At 45.5% G+C, this 21,069-nt stretch overlaps 1 protein-coding gene and 1 non-coding gene across 2 annotated transcripts; one reads left to right on the top strand and one right to left on the bottom strand.

Moving 5' to 3' along the window:
* Positions 1–2,292: 2,292 nt before the first annotated feature.
* Positions 2,293–20,934, bottom strand: LOC126543640 (uncharacterized). The gene is made up of 3 exons (XM_072284732.1): positions 20,819–20,934; positions 11,124–11,436; positions 2,293–5,236 (listed from the first exon to the last, which is right to left on the bottom strand). The coding sequence occupies exons 1-3, from the start codon at positions 20,886–20,888 to the stop codon at positions 2,356–2,358; spliced, it is 3,264 nt and encodes a 1,087-aa protein (XP_072140833.1). The 5' UTR covers positions 20,889–20,934; the 3' UTR covers positions 2,293–2,355.
* TRNAS-UGA (transfer RNA serine (anticodon UGA)) lies at positions 15,672–15,746 on the top strand. The gene has a single exon. It is a non-coding gene; the product is annotated as a tRNA-Ser (tRNA).
* Positions 20,935–21,069: the final 135 nt, after the last annotated feature.

The raw sequence follows: 21,069 nt of genomic DNA, 5'->3' as shown, positions 1-21,069 counted from the left end.
CCGGAGGCTCCCTGTTCCTAATTAAATAGAAGATGGCAAGTGGCCCGCCAATTATTTAGGCACTGGCTACTCCGAGCTGCCGAGAATCAATTTCTCTGAGCATAATAAGATCTTTTGCGCGGCACTAGGACGTTTTGGGACCCTTTCGGCATGTATACTACATCGCTCAGACAACGCTTCTTCGCCGAGGATCTCTTTTAGTGGCATTTTTTAGCCATCCCTTGCACACCGCCACAATTTTCGATCAGCCTATGGAAGAAACAGCAAGGAGAAGCCGAACAATCGCAGTCGCGGGCACTGCCCTCCCTATACGGTTTTCTGCTTTCGCTGCGCTAGCTTGTATCCACTGAAACCTTCTATACTTTTGCATGCTCCACGTCTGTTAGCGAATTACAGGTAAAAAAGCCTGTAAAGTTAGGCAGTGCTACTTGCTTTCAATGAAACAATAGTTCCATCCAGTAAACGAGGAGAGCTTTTCATTGGGCTGTTCAAAGAACGCTTCAGGTCAACGCACGATGCTCGCATCGGACGTAAACGTAATTCGATGTCATGATGTCGCAATAAAATCAATATGGAATTGTTTTACGTTATAAAGCCTCTGCCTAGAACAGCGATGCCAATTATTTTTGGAAGTTTCCAAGCTTACAGCGCTGCTGCAAGACATATATCATTTGTGAGCGGACAAAGCAGCGTTTTGCACAGCAAGCTGCGGTTTTCAGACACCCGGCATTTCAAAGCTCACAAAGGCACAAATGCCCTTCTTAAATTTAATTCCGTAAGTCCATGTTATCAATGAGTATTACTATTTTATGCTTCGACGGCAACGCGCCCAGCTGGTGGGGCACGTCAAATTCTGTGGTCCCTACAGAGACCATGTAACTGGCCTGTGTGTGTATGAAGAAGCGGTAATGCTAACGCACACGTGTTACCGTGCGGCACGCCATGCTGTTTGTATTAGTCACCAAATGGCGGGTCAGGTGAACGCGTTCATGGACGTCGGTATCACATTGCGCTCTAAGAGTGTATGCTGGCGCCTCGCATCAAGTGGTACTTCATGTCGACATTTAACAGCAATGTTAACACATCTGCTGTCACCGAATATACAGGTGCGTCATAAGTTCGCCTTTATAATTAGCATCGTGGCCGTCGAACCGGGTTCTATTGAAATCGCAAGGTAAACACAAACAAGTTTATCTGAATGATTTCGAGTTCTACGTGTTATGACACATAAATGTAACTGTACCACTTCAGTCGACATGTGGGCAATTGGTAATGTTATGGAGATATTATTACTACGCAGATATTATTGCACAGAATGCCACGCAGTAGCAAATAAACGAAGGTGCTTACTCTACTTTTTATTTTACGCTACCCTGCAACTGGAAAGACTGCAAAATTGAGATGATGATGCATAATGATGGAAGCGGGAGGGCAACATCTGCTGGTTACTTGATGCACAAGGTTGAAGATATTGTAGCATTTTCTAATTTTTGTATTGCAAAGATGAAGAATGAGTGGCATTGGTCAAAATTTTCGCGCTTTTGCCAAAATAATCGTACATCGTAAGGTATTCAGAAATATGTCCACGAAGCTGAGTGTGTCATGACCACGCAATCAGATACTCTGAAACACGCCGACATTGCCCGAAGTCCCCGGGGAACTTCAGCGATCTTCAAAGCAATATTGCACAAACCTTGCCCAGATCAAATGTATGTTATTTGGCCAACTTTCTGGCAACAGCAGTGCCTTGTGCATTGTATGGTTCGTTTACCATTTAAAGGTAACTGAGTCGAGCACTTTTGTAACCCCTGATTTATCCGACGCCATGTTCTCGCATGTGGCGGCGGCTTTGCCGAAGCCGCCGTATTTAGGCAGGCTCGGTATACTTTCTACATCTCCGTTGCTGGTTGTTGGCCAGGTACGCATGGAGTGCTGGCTGAAGAACGCCGGCGTCCGGCAGCAAATTCTTACCAGTGCCCTGGTCATTAGCCGCCGCATCGCGGCTTCAAGGAAGGTTGCATTATAACTGTTAAGAGTGGCACTTGACAATGACTTCGCTGCTGCTAACCACTGATGGCCTTTCACGGTAGCCTTGGAATAAACATTGTGGTACTTCTTTACTACATGCGGAGTAGGTGTTTGAGGGCTCAACGAACGTCTGGTATTCCATAGCAGGAATACTTTCCTATTTCCTAATACATAAGGTTTTGCAACATTTTTTACTTAATTTGATCAATATACGGTTATTCCAGTGTACACAACTATAACAGGGTAAAAATTCAGTCGAGACGCTTTTATTATGTTACAACCATAGTTTTATTGACCTTCCTACAGAAAAAGCGAGTGTTACTTTAATTATTTCGCACCATCCTCAAGGCCTCCAGAAGCTGCTGGCCCTTCACCGGTGTCTATACCTCCGGAATTCACGCCCGTAACATTTGTGAACCCATAATTAACGACCGTGCCATTCCCTACTCCGCTAGGTGATATGCCAGTTACTATGACATATGTTGGGTAGGAAGAATCTGGGAGTAATTTGGTGCCAGCCCCAACAGTTGCAGTGTTCGCACCTGTGAGCACAACCACTGGGGCAATCCTGACGTTAGAACCACCAACTGTTGTGACGCCAAGTGAAGTTGCGCCCGCTCCGTTTGTGCGGCCACCTACAACACCTCCACTAGCCAGAGAATTGTGTGTGGCAATACTCGGGGCAGCAACTCCTGGTGAAATAACTACACTACCATGACCAGGTAACGCGGGTGTAGCGACGTGTGCGTTCGCAGGGCCCCCAGTGGCTCCATTTCCACCAACCACGCTAATTACTGTGGCAGGACCTGCTGCAACAGTCACTGGGGACAATACGGCGGCAGTGCCACCTGGTAGAGTGCCAGTAGCGACGTTTATACTTGCTGGGCTTGAGCCGGCAGGGAGCCTACTACCACTAATCCTACCACTCTCGACGGACCCAGCTGATGCTGTAGTTCCTGGAGGTAATGCGACATTAACGCCACTAGGTAAACCGACGCTCACTGGGTGCATTCCGGCAGTAGCACTGCTTCCAATAATCCTACCTATCCCTCCTGTACCAGATGCAACCATGCCGCCTGGGGATATTCCGCCTGCGAGGCCTCCAGGTATTGTGACTACGGATGAGTGCACACCCGCTGTCCCGACACCAACACTGGTACCTCCAACCCCAGTCCCTCCTGAGGCTGTAGTACCCCTTAGCGACGCACTACCTGGAGATAGTCCGGTACTGCTCGTTGCGACTCCGACAGGGCCATGTGAGGGTGTAACCCCTGGAACTGTTCCTGAAGAGACACCGCCAGTTAATACTGGTCCGTATGAGGGTGTACGACCTGTGTTCATTGTGACACCTGCTGCATTGACGAGAGAACCGGTGCCACTAGAAGCTGCACTACCACCTGAAGATGAAGCCTCTGAGGCAAGCCCAGCTCGACCTCCGCCGTGTACAGCGCCGCCATATACGGTTGATCCGCCCACGTGTCCAGCATGCCCGTGCAACGGTGTAAGCCCTGAGTGTATTCCGGAAGCGACACCGCCGACTGCTCCAAGTTCATGTGAGTGTGATCCTCCTGTGGTCATTAGGACACTTCCTCTTTCTATACTGCCACCTGCCCCACTTATACCGGCGCCACCACTTGGTGATGAAACCCCAGATGTTAGAACAGCACCACCTCCTGTATGCGCAATAGTACCAGGTCGGGTTGTACTTTCTGGTATTGTTCCACCAATTCCAGTGACATGCTCTGTTACAGCACTGGCAGATGCGCCTCCTCTGACGGCTGGGACACCGGCCGCGGCTGATCCGTGAGCAGCCGCAGAGCTCACAGCTGCTCCGTGTAGGCCGGTACCAGTGACGGCAGTTGGTCCGGTATGGTCGACAGCTAAGTGCCCGGAGTTATCCACATTGATTAGGCCATTTTCTACGCCACGAGACGGCTGCCGCTCACTTGTTGAGACTGCGGAGCTACCCGAGGCAGTGTTTCCTATGCCTCTTGTGGCAATTCCCATACCAGAAGTTCCCGCACCAGTTGCGCGTGAGCCACCTGCGTGTAAGCCGCTTCCGACTCCGCCGAATGCTATAGCGGTACCGGAACCTGTTCCCCCCGAGCCTCCACCAACTCTAACCCCACCAGCTCCTGTGGCAATGGGTGACGTTGAACCGACTGTAGGTGATCCTGCACCGGCTGGGAAACTCACTCCGCCACCGGGGGCGTGTATACTGGTTGCAGTGCTTCCTAAGCTACCCGTGTGTGATCCCGTGGTAAGGGAAAAGCTTGGGCTATGCACGCCGTTACCGACTCCTGTAACTCCCGCAGCACCACCTAAGGATGCACCTGCCGGGTTAACCGCAACGATGGGCCCAGTAGTTCCCGCGACATGCGATGTTGACATACCCGAGGCAGTTGTTACTGCACTAGTGGGGAGACTCACAGCGATACCAGGTACACGCACACCCCCTGTATTGAATCCGAAATGTCCCCCACGAGTTCCTGTAGAAATAGAAATTGGCGTACCTCCGCCGCCTAGACCAGCACCTAAACCACCAACTCCTCCATTACTACCTATGGATCCTCCCACTGAACCTACGCGGACCCCACCCATGCCATTTCCAGTGGTACCCGATGAGGATACGCCCGCTGCGGATGATATTCCTATAGGAATGCTCCCTCCCACACCGTGACTGTTTACAATCCCCGTACTACTTCCAGCCCCACTCACGCCAGATCCTCCGGTGTGTGTAACTGATGTACCTCCCCCTCGCACGCTGACGCTAGTGCCACCGGTTCCACCAGTACCCAATAAGGAAGCGCCTCCTGCGAGCATTCCTGCGCCGAACGGAAGAAGCCCCATCGCACCAGGTACCAGCGCGCCCCCTGGGCCCATTACCAAGCCGCCTGATTGACCTACACCTCCCAGCACACCTCCCCTAACTCCATTTATGATGGTCCCGTTGCGCGTCAATAAATTCCGGATGTACCAATCGCATTTTTCTAGGGGAACGCATATCTTCCCGTTGTCTGTCCAGATTTCGGCAAAGCCCTTGTCGCAGACGCAAGCGCCTCTGTGGCAGATCGTAACGCATGTTGTGGGCTGCCTAAATCCGCAGCTGGGGGCACAGGTAGACACGCACGACTCGTACCGAGAGTGTGGTGGGCATACCGGAGGATATTTTGCTGCCTTGACACACCTCTTCCAGTTCCTGGAGTCCCTGTGAAATCGAAACACGATACAGACAATCTGAATGTCAATAGGGCAATGACAAATGCATAGCAACATGACAATGCGAGGTGAGATACGAAGGTGAAGCTCCTCAAACTACCGTTAGATAGGTCACCCCAGCGTATATCACCACCTACGCTACGCCATGTGACCCTGAAGTAAGTTATACTAACAGGCGCACGCACATGCACGCAAAAGTAGACGATCACACTAGCTTAAACAGCGTTATGTACACATGAGCTTGGTACAAAATTGAAACGCTTTTTAGTACTCCGATAAGTAGAGGCAATGTATTCTAGCACTCCAGGCCTTTGCATTTGATCTCGTAACCTATGCAGCTAGTGTAGCAGTCTTCAACAAAATCACAAATATATAAAAGATAACGAAATTTTTATCACAGAAACAATTATGCTTTAAGCGCCAAGCATATCCAACTGCGTTTTTCGCACTAGACAAACGATTGAAATAAAGAAAAAGAATGCAGAAATCAGAGATGTACAAGCAGTATCATTATTAAAAAAAAACGTGGAGAACAGCACCGCATAAAGAAAGCAGACGAGAAAAAAGAAATATCTGTTCTTCAAAGCAAAGTGACTTTATCAATATGCTTGATGTTTTTACATTGATGCCGCCGAAATAAAATTAGTTTCTTCTTTGACTCACTTCGTTTTATTTCCGTTTCGTCAGTACATGTCCGTATGTCTGCAGAGTTTATGCCCCAGACAGACCTCGTTATTTTACAAAGAAATTTCCGACATCGCAACTGCTTTACGTGAGTCTTTTCCCTCTCTTTTCGTAAGCAGGTAAAATATTACTCAGGCATGTGTAAACGTTGAAAACCTTTCTTTGCAATATTTTGGTTATCTACGCGGTGGCCCTTTATAAAAAGGTGGGTGCGAGCACCTAACGGTGCTCTATGGGGGTAGCAAAGAGCGCCAGCAAGTGGCCGCAAGGCGAAGAATGGATGAATGGATGGAAGGTAGGAGCGTCCCCTTTGAAACGGGGTGATGGCAGTTGCCACAACGCTCAGTTTTTATTTCTGTTAGCTGTGTTGTAAGTTAACAAAATTTGCCATTTTCTTTAAATACGTCTTCCTACACTTTTAACCTTATGTCACCTCTCTGCTTTTGAGCCCCCAATCTTCGAATCGCTTTTCGCTAATTTCCACCGCATATTTATTTACATAACCATTGTTCTCTCTACAACCTAGGGCTTCAGCAAGCGTGACTGTGCCCGCATCGACATCTGGATGAATACCATCACATTTTAGTGTGAGGTGTTCTATTGTTTCTACAGATTTACCACACACAGTACACATGTCTTCTTCGCTAAATTTCTATTTATAGCTGCGCATTCTAAGACATCCTGACCTAGCTTCAAAGAGTAGGGCACTGCCTCTTGACTTATCATAAAACGCTTCCTTCCTGATCTGCTGTTTCCAGTATCCATAGAGTTCAACACTACGCTTCCTTTCCCTTGAATTTATTTAATGTTTACCTTCCGCGTTTTTCACCTCTCGTTTAATGCTCTGTCTTTCTCCATCCTCGTGTCTGGCATACTTACTGGTTAGCTTCCTATTTCTTTACCGCCATTGTGAGTCAATGCTCTTTCTGTATACGTATTTGAATACCTTAGCTGCCTACCTGTTGTCGTCCAATTTCCTCAGCCGTTTTTATTATAGGATCTTAGTATGAGCTTCCCGTGCTTGGAACGATGCCGAGCCCATATTCCCCTGTACTGTCTCATTTGTGGTTTTCCCGTGGGCACCTAGTGCTAATCTTCCAACAGCTCTCTGATTTACTTCTAGTCTCGACTGAACTTCTGCCCTTAAGCACAGGACCGCATTCCCGAAAATAAGCCCTGGCGCCATTATTCTTTTCCAAATACTTCTAAGTACTTCATACCTTTTGTACCCCTATAAAGCCCTATGTTTCATTATCCCGGCATATCTTCGCCATTTTACAATGAGTGACTGTTCGTGCTTTTCCGTGTAAATCTGCCCTTTGTTTATCCATACCCCAAGATATCTGTATTCGACCACACGGGGTATTTCATGGCCTTGTATTGTAAACTTCTGAACACTTGTATCGTTGAAAAACATCCCACCGGGTTTAGCTGCGCTAAAACTTAAACCTAGACTGTCTCCTTCGTGTCAACAATAATTAACCGGAGTTTGCAAATCTTGCTCGCTATCTGCTAACAGTACAATATCGTCCGCATAGTTTAAAACTGGTAGCCGTTGCTCAACAACTTTTCCGCCTAATCTGTGCGACATATTATACCCTAGATTGCTTCCTTGTAGCCTTCTCTCCATACTAATCATATAAAGCATAAACAGCAGCGGTGATAGAGGACAACCTTGCCCTAAGCCTTTGTGTACCTCGACCAGTTGTCACACTCTTAATTCCTTCCCATGTTATTTCAACATTGTTTTCTTGATATATTTCCTGTAGGAAATCATCGTAGCAAAACCTGTAAAAAAACCTCATGTAGGAAAAACCTCATCCTATAGGAAAACCTCATGACCGATACCTTCATATTTTAATATGTTCCATAGGAGTTCCCTGTTCACGTTGTCGTATACACCGCTTATGTCCAGGAAGGCTAGATGCAGAGGTCTATTTCCCCCCTTAGTTTTTCTATGCACTGGGTAAGCACGAACAGGCTATCATCTAAGTGCCTACAACTTCTCAGCCTGTTCTGAAGTTCTCAGAGTATTCTATTATTTTCTCCCCACAACTGCATTTTCAATTTCGCCACCTGCATCGCCAGCCTGTTATAATTGACGTTATCGTAATTGGTCGGAATGATTTTATTTTCGTCTCATCGCCTTTCCCTTTGTAAATGAATTTCATTTTACTCTGTTGCCAGCTGTGCGGAAATTGCTTATTTGTTATGACTGCCTCCATTGCCTTTATCAGCGTTTCCTTGCTTCTTGGGTCATGTTCATTAATTAACTTGATTGGAATTTCGTCTATCCCTGCGGACGTGCATTTTGCAACATTTGCTTCCGCCTTTTTCCAGTTAAGATTGGTCAGTTATAAGCCGTTTTCTATTGTGCTATCCTATTGTGCTATCCTATTGGGCGATTACCCTATCGTCTTTCCTAAATGACTCAGTTAAACGGAACCAATGTAGATAACAGCGTCATCTCCCTCTAAACATTCTCCCTCGGCATCGTGAATCTGTTCCTGGTTTCTGTGATTCGCTTTACCCAACCAGCTTATATGGTCCCAGAATTTTCTCGATCGCGCTTTAGTTGCATCGCGAACTTCAGCCAGCCAGCGATCAGAAGACAGCTTTATTTTAGCCTGAACGAGGACCTGCACTTGTTTCTTTTGTCGATAAGATTCCCATTCTTGGCCTATTTCCTCTTCAGATAACTGCGCCCTCTTTGCGTCTCTGTGTTCCCGTGATGCCAGCCGACGTTGTTCGATGGCCTCCCTAATTTCCTTATTCCACCAACTTCGTGGCTTTCTCTTTCCTGTCCAGCGGTTTACTCGTTTTACTTCTTTTATTTTTGTACTAATGAGTAGTTCTAATTTATTATAAACCCCCTTTTCCATGGGATTTTTCTCTATTGCTTCATCTATGCCAGCCGCTATATGCGCTATTTGTTCGTCATTTAATTTTGCGTACTCTTTTTGACTTCCCTGCATTTCTCTTTTGGGCAGGGCTCCCAGCTGAGGCTGGGTGCCCGGTACTTCTGAGGCTGTACTTCCCCTCTTCGTCTATTCCCATTATTGCGAGCTTGCTATACATCTCCTGCGACATTAAGCAGTAGTCAATGCTCGTTTGCACCCGCCGTGGTTGCTCAGTGGCTATGGTGTTGGGCTACTGAGCATGAGGTCGCGGGATCGAATCCCGGCCACGGCGGTCGCATTTTGATGGGGGCGAAATGCGAAAGCACCCGTGTACTTAGATTTAGGTGCACGTTAAAGATCCCCAGGTGGTCTAAATTTCCGGAGTCCTCCACTACGGCGTGCCTCATAATCAGAAAGTGGTTTTGGCACGTTAAACCCCATAAAAAAATGGTCGTTTGCCTGTTACGGGATTCCCACGTGATTTGTCCCTCACACTTGGTTTCTCTATTTACTATAACTACGTTGTGTCGCTCACAGGAGTCTAGCATCAACTTCTCGTTGCAATCTATGTATACCTCCAGATCCTCGATGTGACCATTCATGTCACCCAGCGGAATAATATCGGCACCTTCTCCGAACTGCTTTATATCGTCATTGAGACACTTCACTATATCCTTGTTCTCTTGCCTGCATTTGTCCCTGTCCCTAAATAAACTACTCCTAGCCATTTCCTTTTACCGGCAATTGTACCTGATACCCAGACATGTTCTTTGCAAGTTGACTTTGTTCTTTTCCAATTTGTTCCTTGATGTATCAGCATACCTACTCCTCCTGCCTTCCTCTCCATTGTTGTTCTGTTGCTCCCTTCCTAGACGTAGCCCTCAATAAACGGTGGGTCTTCTAGATCCTTGAGAAGTGTTTCGCATAGTGCGTATGCACCTACTTCTTCGTCCTTTACCTGCGGTTCTATTTCTAAGTACGTCTGCTTTTAACGCCATCTATCGGCAGCCAAAATAACCAGGCATGGCCGATAGGGAAGCGCCTGCTCGAGTCAGCTATACACCCCTCCCCCCTCCCCGGCCCCTCGGATGAGTGTCGTGCAAGGAGAGGGGTACAGCGCAGCCTCTGCAGCTAGAGGCCGTGCTCGGTACTCGAGGGAACTGGATAGCAGTATATAGCAGCAGTCTATGGTAGCAGCAGTCGTCACCGCTTTCCAGATATACGCAGGTTGACGGTAATATTGGGGGCAACGCGGCGGAATACGCTACTGTGCATTTTTTACAGTCAAATTTAACCAGGAATTTTTGACTGCATTTCCTCTACCGACTCCTACCATTACATAGGTTTATCCACACACTCCCTACCTTTTGATCTCTAGGCACAAGAAGGTTTGCCATGACACTAAGCCAACAGAGTTGCCCTTCAGTACGCTAAGGGCGGCTACTTCTGACTGGCTATGAGACGAGAATGGCGCAGTGAATGTCTTCGTGAACGGCGGTAACTATCACGTCGTCGATGTTCTTCTTTTTGGTATTTGCTTAAGCATACTAAACATAACAATGTGAGTGTCAGCCAGCACCACTCAATGGACAGCGCACGCGTCATACGAAGCAGTGGGCTTGCCTTACAGTGGCGGCAGGCTGTTTCTTTGTTCCTGGATTTCTGTTTTCATTGCTATTCCGGCATTTCAAATGGAAGCGCAGCTAGTTTGTCCTATATGCTTTCCATCACTTCATATAGTCATTACAAACAAAAAGAAAGGGTCAGCCAAGTTTCGACGCATAAGACGACAAGTTTGACGTAGTTGCATGGCTCTAGGGATTCCGTAATTAAATGTTAATTATATCTCCATTCCGTTTATTTCTGCCTCTTTTTCATGCTCATTATTCCCTAATTTTCTTCTTATTCATATATTTTACGGGCAATTACGTCAACATTGTCTCCTTCATCTTCGACGCTTCATTAACCCTTTCCTTTTTGGAGCGTTTGAACTCTGAAATCCAGCCCTGCGTTTTAGTAACACCCCAGGGCAATTCCTGAGTAGTGTTACATCTTCTTCACTCTGGTACGGCACTGAAATCAAATCCGTAGAGTGTAGGAAGTGTGTATCGTTAAAACAAGGACGTAAGACTGCATCCACCGACCTCTGAAGACCGCAGTAACAAACTCGACTCGCCTAGCTCTGCATACAATCTCTTTCGACTGCCCAAGAGAGATCTGCGCCTAATTATCGAGCCCGCTCGTTCTTCAAACGGTTCTCGTTAAGGGAGAGGAACGAGATATTCAACTTACACAACCCAATCCGGAGGGCAGTCGCATCCGGGAACGCACATGTTGCGGCAGAAAGGTACTATCAAATTCGAGGTCACGGGGCACGCCGAAGAGCACAGGTGCCAGTCCTTTTGAAGGCGGCTCCTGCAGCGCCTGCAATGCTTCCTGGGAATGCACTCGTTCCACGAGTTGCGGACGTAGTGGGGCTTGCAGATGCACATGCGGAGCTGCGAGAACAGCTCGTGGGGCGTGATGGCAGGCCGGCAGAACCTGTCCCGCCGAGCGTGGCCTCGCACGGGAACTTCGTTTTCGCCGCAAATTTTGGTGTCGCACCCTTCGAATGCAATACAGAAAAAAGTTGAGGGGAAACGATCCTTTCGTACAGACACTAGGAGTTCACGAATTCGTGATATCCGGTATTCTCGCGAAGTGTTCAATGATCCGTGTTTATACAGATCTGATATTGCGCATGTAAAAATGTATATTTTACGTTCTCCGGTTTATTATTGCTATCCTATTAGTAATACCATGTCCTTTCAATATTCTAACATAAAAGTAAAGAAGGGCCCTGGTTATACCATTTTCGATATGTTTCCTTGATGTTCTACGTTCGCTTTTCGACCGATTCCGGCTATGTGCCAATGGTTAAAATGACATTACTCGCGATCACTTCTCACAGGATTGCAGCGTTACGCAGAATAGTTGCCAGGGCTGGTAAGCTATAATGGCCTCGTGCGTCCGAGCATAACGTCATGAAGCTTATGACTGGCTGCTCTGTTTCGGTGAGCGCAGGATCCCGTACACCCTCTAGAAATATAGTGAGCCCGCTGAATAAAAACTAACTTGAATCTCTTGATTGCACTCTCTGTGCAGTATTAGGAGGCAGTTTGAGACTTACAACTCTAAGAATCTGAGGAAAAAAACGGAATAGTTATCATATACTCACCTTATCGCTATGGTGTGGTGTTGCAGAATAATATCAAAAGCAAATTGAGCTAAAAACTTGGGGAATCCGTTTTCACAACAACAATACTAACCAGAAAATTCGAGTGTGAAAAGCAACACGGTGCGAAATTTGGGAAACGTTACGTAATGGCTATAAAAGCTGAATATTCAAGTAAACGAATTGATTTCCGACAGCTATCCACGCAAGCTTTCGTGTTACTGTTACACCTCAGACGTAATAAGACGACATCTTTAAGAGTTTAATACTCTTCTGACAATTAAAAACTCATGTAGCTGTTTATGATTCTGCACCAGTAAAGGCAAGAATTGCCTGTGGGTCAAATGAAGATTTCAGTTTTTTAAATAGATTTTTCTTGCAGGTGCTTTGAATGCTATGAAGCACACAAACTTAAAATGGAATGCTTTCGTGTTTTCTGAGTTTTTTTTTTTTGTAGTGTGGAAGCCACACAACAAATCTCCCTCTACTACTCGAGGCGAACAGTGACAACGTTGCAGGCAGAAGGCGAGGGGCAAGTTTACCGTTATTTTTTTCAAAGCGACGAACGTACAGCACACATTCAGCAATCGGAGAGGCTCCCGCAAGCGAACGGCGCTTTATTGCAGCGGTTTACGAACCAACGTGGTCACCGCCACAAACCAACAGGAGAAAATCAGGCGCGCATAAGAAACAGTGTTGGACTCCAAAAGAAAGATATTCGTACTAGAAAGATATTGCGCTAAAAACAACACGCACAAGACGACGACACCACGGGCACCCGTGATGTCGTCGTCTTTCTTGTGAGTGTTGTTTTTAGCTCAAAATCTTTTTAGTATGCAAGATCACCAACTAGCCCAGCAGAGAACTCTTCTGAAGCTATTCGCTTTCTCACAGCTGTGGTGCTTGTATCGTCGGCGAGTTTCATGTAGGAAAAGCACCGTGAATTTATCATGAGATTGTGAACTACCCGGAAGTCTACAATGGACAAAGCTTTTAGCCGAGTTCCTCATGTACTTAGCAAGTTGGCGAGCAGGACCACAGTGAATGGAACTCGGCGCCATGACATATGTTTGCGCTTGCTAGTGCGACGCCCTGTGATTAACGCGGTTAGTCAGGTATGAACAAACACTTATATAGCAAAAGATTCGCCCTTATTCTGTCTAGTATCACAGCCTTTTCAGTATGTTCTCGTCAAACTTTTGTCGTCCTAATTGAAAGAAAAATTGCGGTAACCATGCTTGTGTTGCAATACGTCAGCTACCTAGCCGAATTTAAAATATCTGTGATAATGATGATCATTTCTGTTGTAATCTCGTTGCAAACGGACGCCGACAAATACTAGTCACCAAGCCTGTTCGAGCTAATCAGGCTTTGGTACACCTAGTGCAACCTAGCACACTGCATATCAATCTTTAATCTCTCGCTATTCATTAAAAACCTCATATCATTATTGTGCATGCGCCTGAAATGACCCTGGATATAGCTATATTTTTCTGGTTTTCTTTTCTGTAATAATTTAAACATTTCCTGCTTCTGTCGACGGGAGACGTGTTAGTGCCTTCCATTTGCGATAAATTACAACTCCTTTCGATCGCAAGCGTTCTCCAGGTTTTTTACTTGGCGAATATCTCGACATCCCTTTAATATGTGTGGAGTAATCGCCATACATTTGCAGACGTGGCACATGCCACGCCCTGTTATGAATATTAGCTCCGGTATGTTTTTGTTCTCAGACAGCCCGCGCTGGCCTCAACTAGCAATGCACTCTCGTTTCTAGTAATGTAACGACTGTCGCTCCCGATTTCTTTCTTGTCGGATTTGTGAATATGCATCCACCACTTGCATCCAACTCACTGTTTCTGTTGCTCTGAATTCTTTTTTTTGTGTGTGTGTATGGCCCTGGGCTGTCTAGTTATACTTTCAACGACCTTACTCGGTTGCTATGTTCTTTGACATTGTCCTCCACTCCGTATTGAAGCTTTTGAGGAACACATATTTGCGCATTTACGCCTGCTATTTATTTTCGCCCATGTCGCCGAGCATTTCTCTAAATTTAATTTTGCTCTGAGCTTGTCCAACTTTGAAACAGCCCAATCCATGTCACCCTACACCAGCTAATTTCTTGTTTTACCGTGGAACTCCAAAGCTAGTGGGCCTACAAACTTTCGACGAATTTCTAATCCTGCGACATCAATGATTTGAAGCACAGAATGGCATTTTCAAAATGTAATGCTTGCATCGATATCTTTTTCCGAATTTCTCGCATCACGTCATATTTATTGCAGACCCAAGGTGCCCCAAGTTACAATATTAGTGAATTGTGCGTATTCTATTTACTGAAATTACCTTGGTGAATATTTGACAAAGTCTTTCTGTCGGTTATGTATAAACATAGGCATTTTATGACTTCCTTATTGGTATGGCTTGCTGTGGAATCGGTAGCACGTCCTTATTCGTCCCATTATTAACGGTAATAGTTCTTGACTTTGTTGTAATAAAATTAGGGTCTCGATAGGTTAATTTCTACACTTATTTGGAAATATCTGTAAATGTCGTGCACTGTACGCTAGTAGAAATAAGCTGTCCAAATACATCCACCCATAAATCCCGAGTCATATACACATACGGGTTTAACCTAAATGAAAACCTAGTTCACGCTCTTTTCCAGTCGTCTTTGAAACGTCCAGAATGTAAAACATTAAAATTAATGGATACAGCAGGAATCCTTGCTTCAGTCGCAGGTGAACTGACACTAGTACTCCGTACATCCGGCTTTCCTTTCCAATATGTACTAAGCTATTTTAGAGCGCAGCTCCTGGGCACCCGTTCCAGCGTTTAGCGTCGGCGTCTCCCGGCGTCGTCCCTCGGCGTTGTCCCGTGGCGTCCGCCGTCGGCGTAACCGACCGAACGAGTACAGCGAAGAATGAAAGAGCCAACGCAGAACGCAGCGGGGGGAAGAAAGAAGACGGTAGCGAAGAGGAGGAGGAAATCGTAGGAGAGAGTGCAGCGGAACCATGAGGCGGAAAGCAGAGGAAAAGGGTGTGGCGAAAGCGTGAGAAGAAAGCGTAGTGCAGCGCAAGTGGCCCTCTGCGGTGGCGACTGCTAGGACATGGTGCCAGAGTGGCGCACCTCTGACTGTTCACCGATGGCAAGCGGAGAGCGCGTTCACCGATACCATGTATGGAAACGAAGCGCTGCATGAGCGAAAGTCTGTCTGCGGCGGCAGCTGCGAATCGCGCCCACTCGTCACCCAAGCGCTGCATCTCGCGATATCTCGCTTAGCGAGGCAGTCGTCCCGCACATCGCCCCGTTTGCAATGTGCCGCACGAGAGAGATTGTCCGCGTCAGCCAATCTATCGCGAAATGAAAAAAACGTATAGAGCTTGACGTAGTAGTTCTGCGGAAACCAGCAAGGTGGAGAGAAGTAACTTATGAAAGGAAAAATCAGACAGCCACCCGTTCGTAGCAGTTGCCACAAAGGAAACCCAGACGGGTTCCTCGAAAGAAAAGCCTCAGAGTTGACTTACTTCTCTCCACCTTGCGGGTTTCCGCAGAACTACTACGTCAAACACTTGCTCTTGCTTCGTAAGGTCGACAAATTCCACTTTGCCCTGCCATCTGCTGCCGCCTGGTTAGCTCAGATGGTAGAGCAGCTGGCCCTGAAAGGCGGTGGTCCCGGGTTCGAGTCCCGGACCAGGACAAATTTTTCTTCAACTCTAAGGCTTTTCTTTGGAGGAACCCGTATGGGTCTCCTTTGTAGCAACTGCTACGAACGGGTGGATGTCTGGTTTTTCCTTTATTAATTACGTATAGAACTGCGCTCAAATTTCTCATTAGGGAGTATCGTGATCATCGGTATCCCGATGATCATCGATATCGCGATGATCAGGCCCATCGCACCCTACTTACCTTTCTAGAGTTAAATAACTTAGGTTCACGTCTGTAGCGTGAACATTCAACATTCTGTAGTAGCGTGAGCTTCAGTGACCGACCCCACTGTGTGTGATCTGTACTGTGTTCTACTTTATTCTTCAGATTTGTCCTGTTGCTCTTCCTTTCCTCTTTCAAACCCTCCATCCTAACTTCCATTTCTGTGTTGTTCCCTCCCTTCAGAAGGGTAGGCAGGCGTTCTGACCCTTCCGTTGGCAGTTGCCAGCCTGCTCCTCGCTTTCCCTTTCCTGTTAACTGTGTATATGTGTTCAAAACAAATAATAATTATAATCAGCATCTCTTTGCAATTCTCATCTGGCCCTCTATCTTGAGAATATACTATATGAATCGAGCCGTCTACGTCGTCGCAAGCCCACTTAATTTCGAGGAATGCTATTAATATAAGTAAAGTTGTCAATAAAATCACATCACAGGTATGTTATATTGAAAAATATTGTGAAACTTCTGCACGGCACTTCGTCTAAACGGTGACTTTATCTTTACACGCCTGAGTAAGTAACCAATGAATAACTACGCAGCGAATCTAGGGATATATTAGTAGTCACTGCTTATTAATTTCCGTCGCCGGATATTTATTTATGTAATCCGTGTTTGTAAGGTATGTGTGCGATGAATTGGTGTAATGGCAGTGACCCACCGCAGGGGCTCAGCGGCTGTGGTGTTGCGCTGCTACGTACGATGTTGCGGGATCAAATCCCGGCCGCTTTGGCTGCGTTTCGATGCGCGCGAAGTGCGAAAACGCTGGTGTGGCGTGCATTGGGGGCATGTTAAACATCCCTTGGTTGTCACGATTATTCCATAGCCCCGCCTCATAATCTAATAGTGACTTTCGCGCGTAAAATACGCGTATTCAATTCAATAATGGCAGTGCAACTAAGCGAGTTCTGCTCCGTGTTTTGTGAATAAAACATCGCTCCACAAATATTCACCTGCAAAAAACGTTTGCATAGCTCTATAATAGCGTTATACTTCCAGGAAAAAGAAAGCTTTTAGTAATTAAGGACCTTGTCTTACCAACGTAATCGCCAAAAAAGACAAGTGAGCTGCTATAGCAGCGCAAACGTTACCTAAGTTAAACAAAATTAGGCGTTCCGATAATAAGAGAAAGAAGGAACCAGGTAACACTACGGAAATGAAAGAAAGGTGCTGGAGCCCATGAATCCTACGCAGCCAGAAACCTGCACTTATTAAGAAATGTGCGGTTTTATCTACCAACTAGCAAATATAATATTGCACAATGCTACATAGCGTATGCTGCTCAAGTATCCTTCTAGTTCCGGAACAGCCTCGGCTTCGTGCTTATGCGGACTGCAAAACATCTATAGGTGGCGAAACAAGAAAGGCTGTCGTCTGTATTGTTATGTCAAACCGCTGTAAAAACTATCGGCCTGCCTTTCTACCATATTCTGCACCTATAACAATTCATGCAAATAAGTTACATATGTAGCGGTGTTATCGAAGCTAGAAAATCTCTCGCGCTCAGTGAAATAACAAGGCAGCCCAGGTCTTTTGTCGCCTTTTTAGACTTGTTCGTTTCCTGAAATATTTTAGCTCAAAATGAAGCTGCTTCACTTTCATTGTTCTTCGCAAAAGTGCTGCCCTTCGCGAAGATAGCCTTTGGCTTCTATAGCTTTCACAACCAGTTGTTTTTTTATCGACTGCGACCGCCGGGAGGGCTGAAAAACAGAAATTGAGATATCGAAAAAAAAAGTAAATATTAAGTAACAATTTGGGCCACCTGTGAAATCGCGCTTTGAGCTTACCACTTCCAGAGAAAAACAAAAATTTCCTTGCTTCAAACATGATTTTCCTGCCAAATTCGGGATTTATTCACCTGAATGTGTTATTTAAAAAAAGTGCGATCAGTTGTCTCAAAAATTATATAGGCACGTTATTTCAGTTGAACTTTCAAGATGGCGCAGTGATGTTTAATGGGAAATGTAAACATGAAATGAAGTGAAAGGTCTTCTTGAGGCTGAAGGGGATGTCGACACTTAAAGTCCTGCACAGCAATTACAACGCATAAAAAGTTGTTATTCATATTGTTGGACACGTTATCTTAGTGGGAGCTTAGAACAGTTCAGTGTCACGTTGTTGTCAGCACACTGATGTACTGCAGACCTATGACTCCACACAAGCAGAAATCGCTCTTGAACAGTTACCAAATGAACTAGAGATTATCTCGCCCTTTTATTTAGCCTGCCAAGATGTCGTTTGTTCTACCATAGTTGTGCTCTTGAGATTCTGCACAGAACTATTAATTTTGGCTTATAGGATCTATTTTGGAGTCACATTTAGTGTAATCCGTCCAGCTTCCTTACGCAGTTGCATAACCCTAAGGTTCATTTCAAAAGCGGAAACTTATGAGTTCCATTCATACACAGTCAAGCAGAGGTTACTGCACTTGTATGCACTTGCGTTGAACTGCCTCCTGTGTACAGCTACATGGCTAATTTCATAATGTCATTGGCTTTGTTGTATGGCTGAAGCATTGAACGCTAGTTTGCTGAATGTACCCAACCTTCTTATACTCATTTTGCTGCAAAACAATCGCACATTCATGTCGGAACCATCCTGTATGGAGCTCAGTATAGGGGCGTTTCTTGCTTCCAAATCATTTCCGACATTAACACAGTGTTTATAAGGGGAACATTACTACTTATGTAATCAACGTTACTGTTGTGATCAACATCAGCCCAGCTGATGGGAGTTCAAGACAAAGAGCTCTCCGAACAACTTCCATTTACCATTGTCTTGTGTCAGCCTTATCCAGGGCATGCCTGAAAATTTACTAGCCTAATCATTCCACTTAATTATCCCTAAATATATGTTGCCCACCGTTGAATTATCAGAGTCGTAAAGTTATGCCGACTGATTGTGTAATAGTGGCAGGTACAATAAACGCGAGGACGTGGCGTTGCATTGAACGGTGCACGGAAATCCTTCAGCAGGGTAGCCGCTTATCAAATGTTCATTATTTATTCAGTTTACAAAAACTGTCAGCTTTGCACAGTTTTGCGCACTGTTGCCGTGAATTTGACGGTTCTGTCAAGGAAGGCCGCCGGAAACGTGCACATACAAAGGGCTACATTACAAGCTTCCAGTGCCTACCAACACCACGTTCTCCGCACTAAGTGGTCAGAACTTCGTCCCTGGCGTGTGTGAACACAATGTTCTCGAGAGTGCCTCTAAATTAAAGAAACCTTTTCTTGCCAGGCGCCTTTTTATAGGGCTGTATTTCGTTGGGATGACCATGGGAATAGGCCCCAAGAAAACGAACTGCAATAACTGAAATGACTGTTTCTCTATTTAAGAGTTCGACTACATGTAATAGCAGTGATCTGATAAACCAAAAGCAATGTTTTGTGACAATCGCGTAATCGAGTGTTCAGTATGTAAGTAGCATCTACGATAGGTTTACGAGAAGTTTTCTTTCAGCGAATTCAAGATTAGAGTTGCGGTAGTACTTGGTGTTAGCTGTCTTCGTTTTATTTTCATTTTCGTGCAAAGTATACGCAAATTTCTTGAAAGTACTTATTCTGGGAACACGTATATTTATTAGTGTCTTTTATTGTCGATATTGTAGGTTGGGCAATTTGCTGCTCCATAATCGCTGTCTTTTCCCAGAGCAATAAAGAAAGACGTAATAAAGAACACAGAAAACGCTGAACTAACAAAGGAACTCAAGTTTCCTGAGCACGACTCCAAATGTACTTTGCACAAATAAAAAAGCAAACAACTCAAGTAAGACACACAAATGCAATCTACAAACGCCAACCCACCGCACGCGTCACTAATTTGTAATAGAAAATTACACTAATTTTCTACAACGTATTTACGATCCTCTTATAATCCTCCTCATCGTTCGTTGCCAAATGGGTATGACGTCATATGTACCACAGGAACGCGAAAATCAAATCAGGGTTGTACAAAATCTCGCTGTAGCTATGGACACATATTACACGTTATCTTCGTCTGAAAGTTCCCCTGCGTGTAACACAACTGCTTTTGATTTAAATTCGCGTAATTATTTCCAATCCCGAACGCAGTCATGAAAGATAAGACTTTTCTCTAAAGTACGATTTCCTTACTGCACAAAATTCCCGCTTAATTTAATATAAGTACAAGTATTGTGAGCCTTCGGCAATTAGTTCGAAAGGAAGAATATTTCAGCTTATGCAGCGTTGTGCGTGTTTGAACCACTGTTCGCGCATCTTCAACTTCATGCAACTTCACTTAGAGTGGTAAAGTTCTTGCGCTCATGAACTCGCGCTTTCAGCATTGTTCAGCGTGTCCACTTGCTATATTTAGCCCACAAATGGGAGTGTTATTTTGCTTACACCAAGTGATTGTCTTCCGAACTTTAGGCAAGGAAGCAAAAAAACTTGCGGGGAAGAAAACATAACATGGTCTTGGAAAAACAAATTACTGCAGAACTCATCTCGCGATGGCTGCCGCTGGTAATACGAATATGTTTCGACAACATGAACTAGCGAATGAGCCTTTTCGTTTGTTTTATCTATGTAAAGCTTTCACACACTCTCAAGCACAAGCTGAGCAAATTTCTATCGTGCAGTAATGCCGCTTTTTGGGCTAGTGCTTACTACACCGGCCGTTTATTTCGGGGGGAGGGGTAGTGAGAGAAGGAATAAATGCAAATGATTTCTAAACCTATTTGTGCGACGACAGGTCCATGACAGGGATATGAAACCTAATAGTCGCAGCAGCTCCACACATACAGAAGCCCACTTGAATAAGGCAAGGCAGAGTGTGCAAGTTGCCCCTACATCTAGAAAGCCATGATGTAGAAAATGGCACTTACCCACACAATTACTGTGTCCTTTTACCGCCGCAACGGAAAAGGCGGCTAGGACAATCGTTATGCGGTACATTTCGCGTGGCAGGGCACTAGTTATGTAGAAGGAAGCCCACCCTCAACTGCCCCGCATATTAGTTCGAAAGGGTGGAGTCTCAACACTGTGTACCTTGTTATTAAACAGGGAACCTATTGTTCGATATAAAGGAAGCATCACTTCTCTCCTTGCCATGGGTAAAGCAAGACATGTTTGCGGA

This window comes from Dermacentor andersoni, chromosome 10 (assembly GCF_023375885.2).
Source record: "Dermacentor andersoni chromosome 10, qqDerAnde1_hic_scaffold, whole genome shotgun sequence".
In the NCBI taxonomy this organism is placed as follows: domain Eukaryota; kingdom Metazoa; phylum Arthropoda; class Arachnida; order Ixodida; family Ixodidae; genus Dermacentor; species Dermacentor andersoni.
The sequence above is the reverse complement of the archived record's forward strand: the minus strand, read 5'-3'. Positions and strand labels throughout refer to the sequence as shown.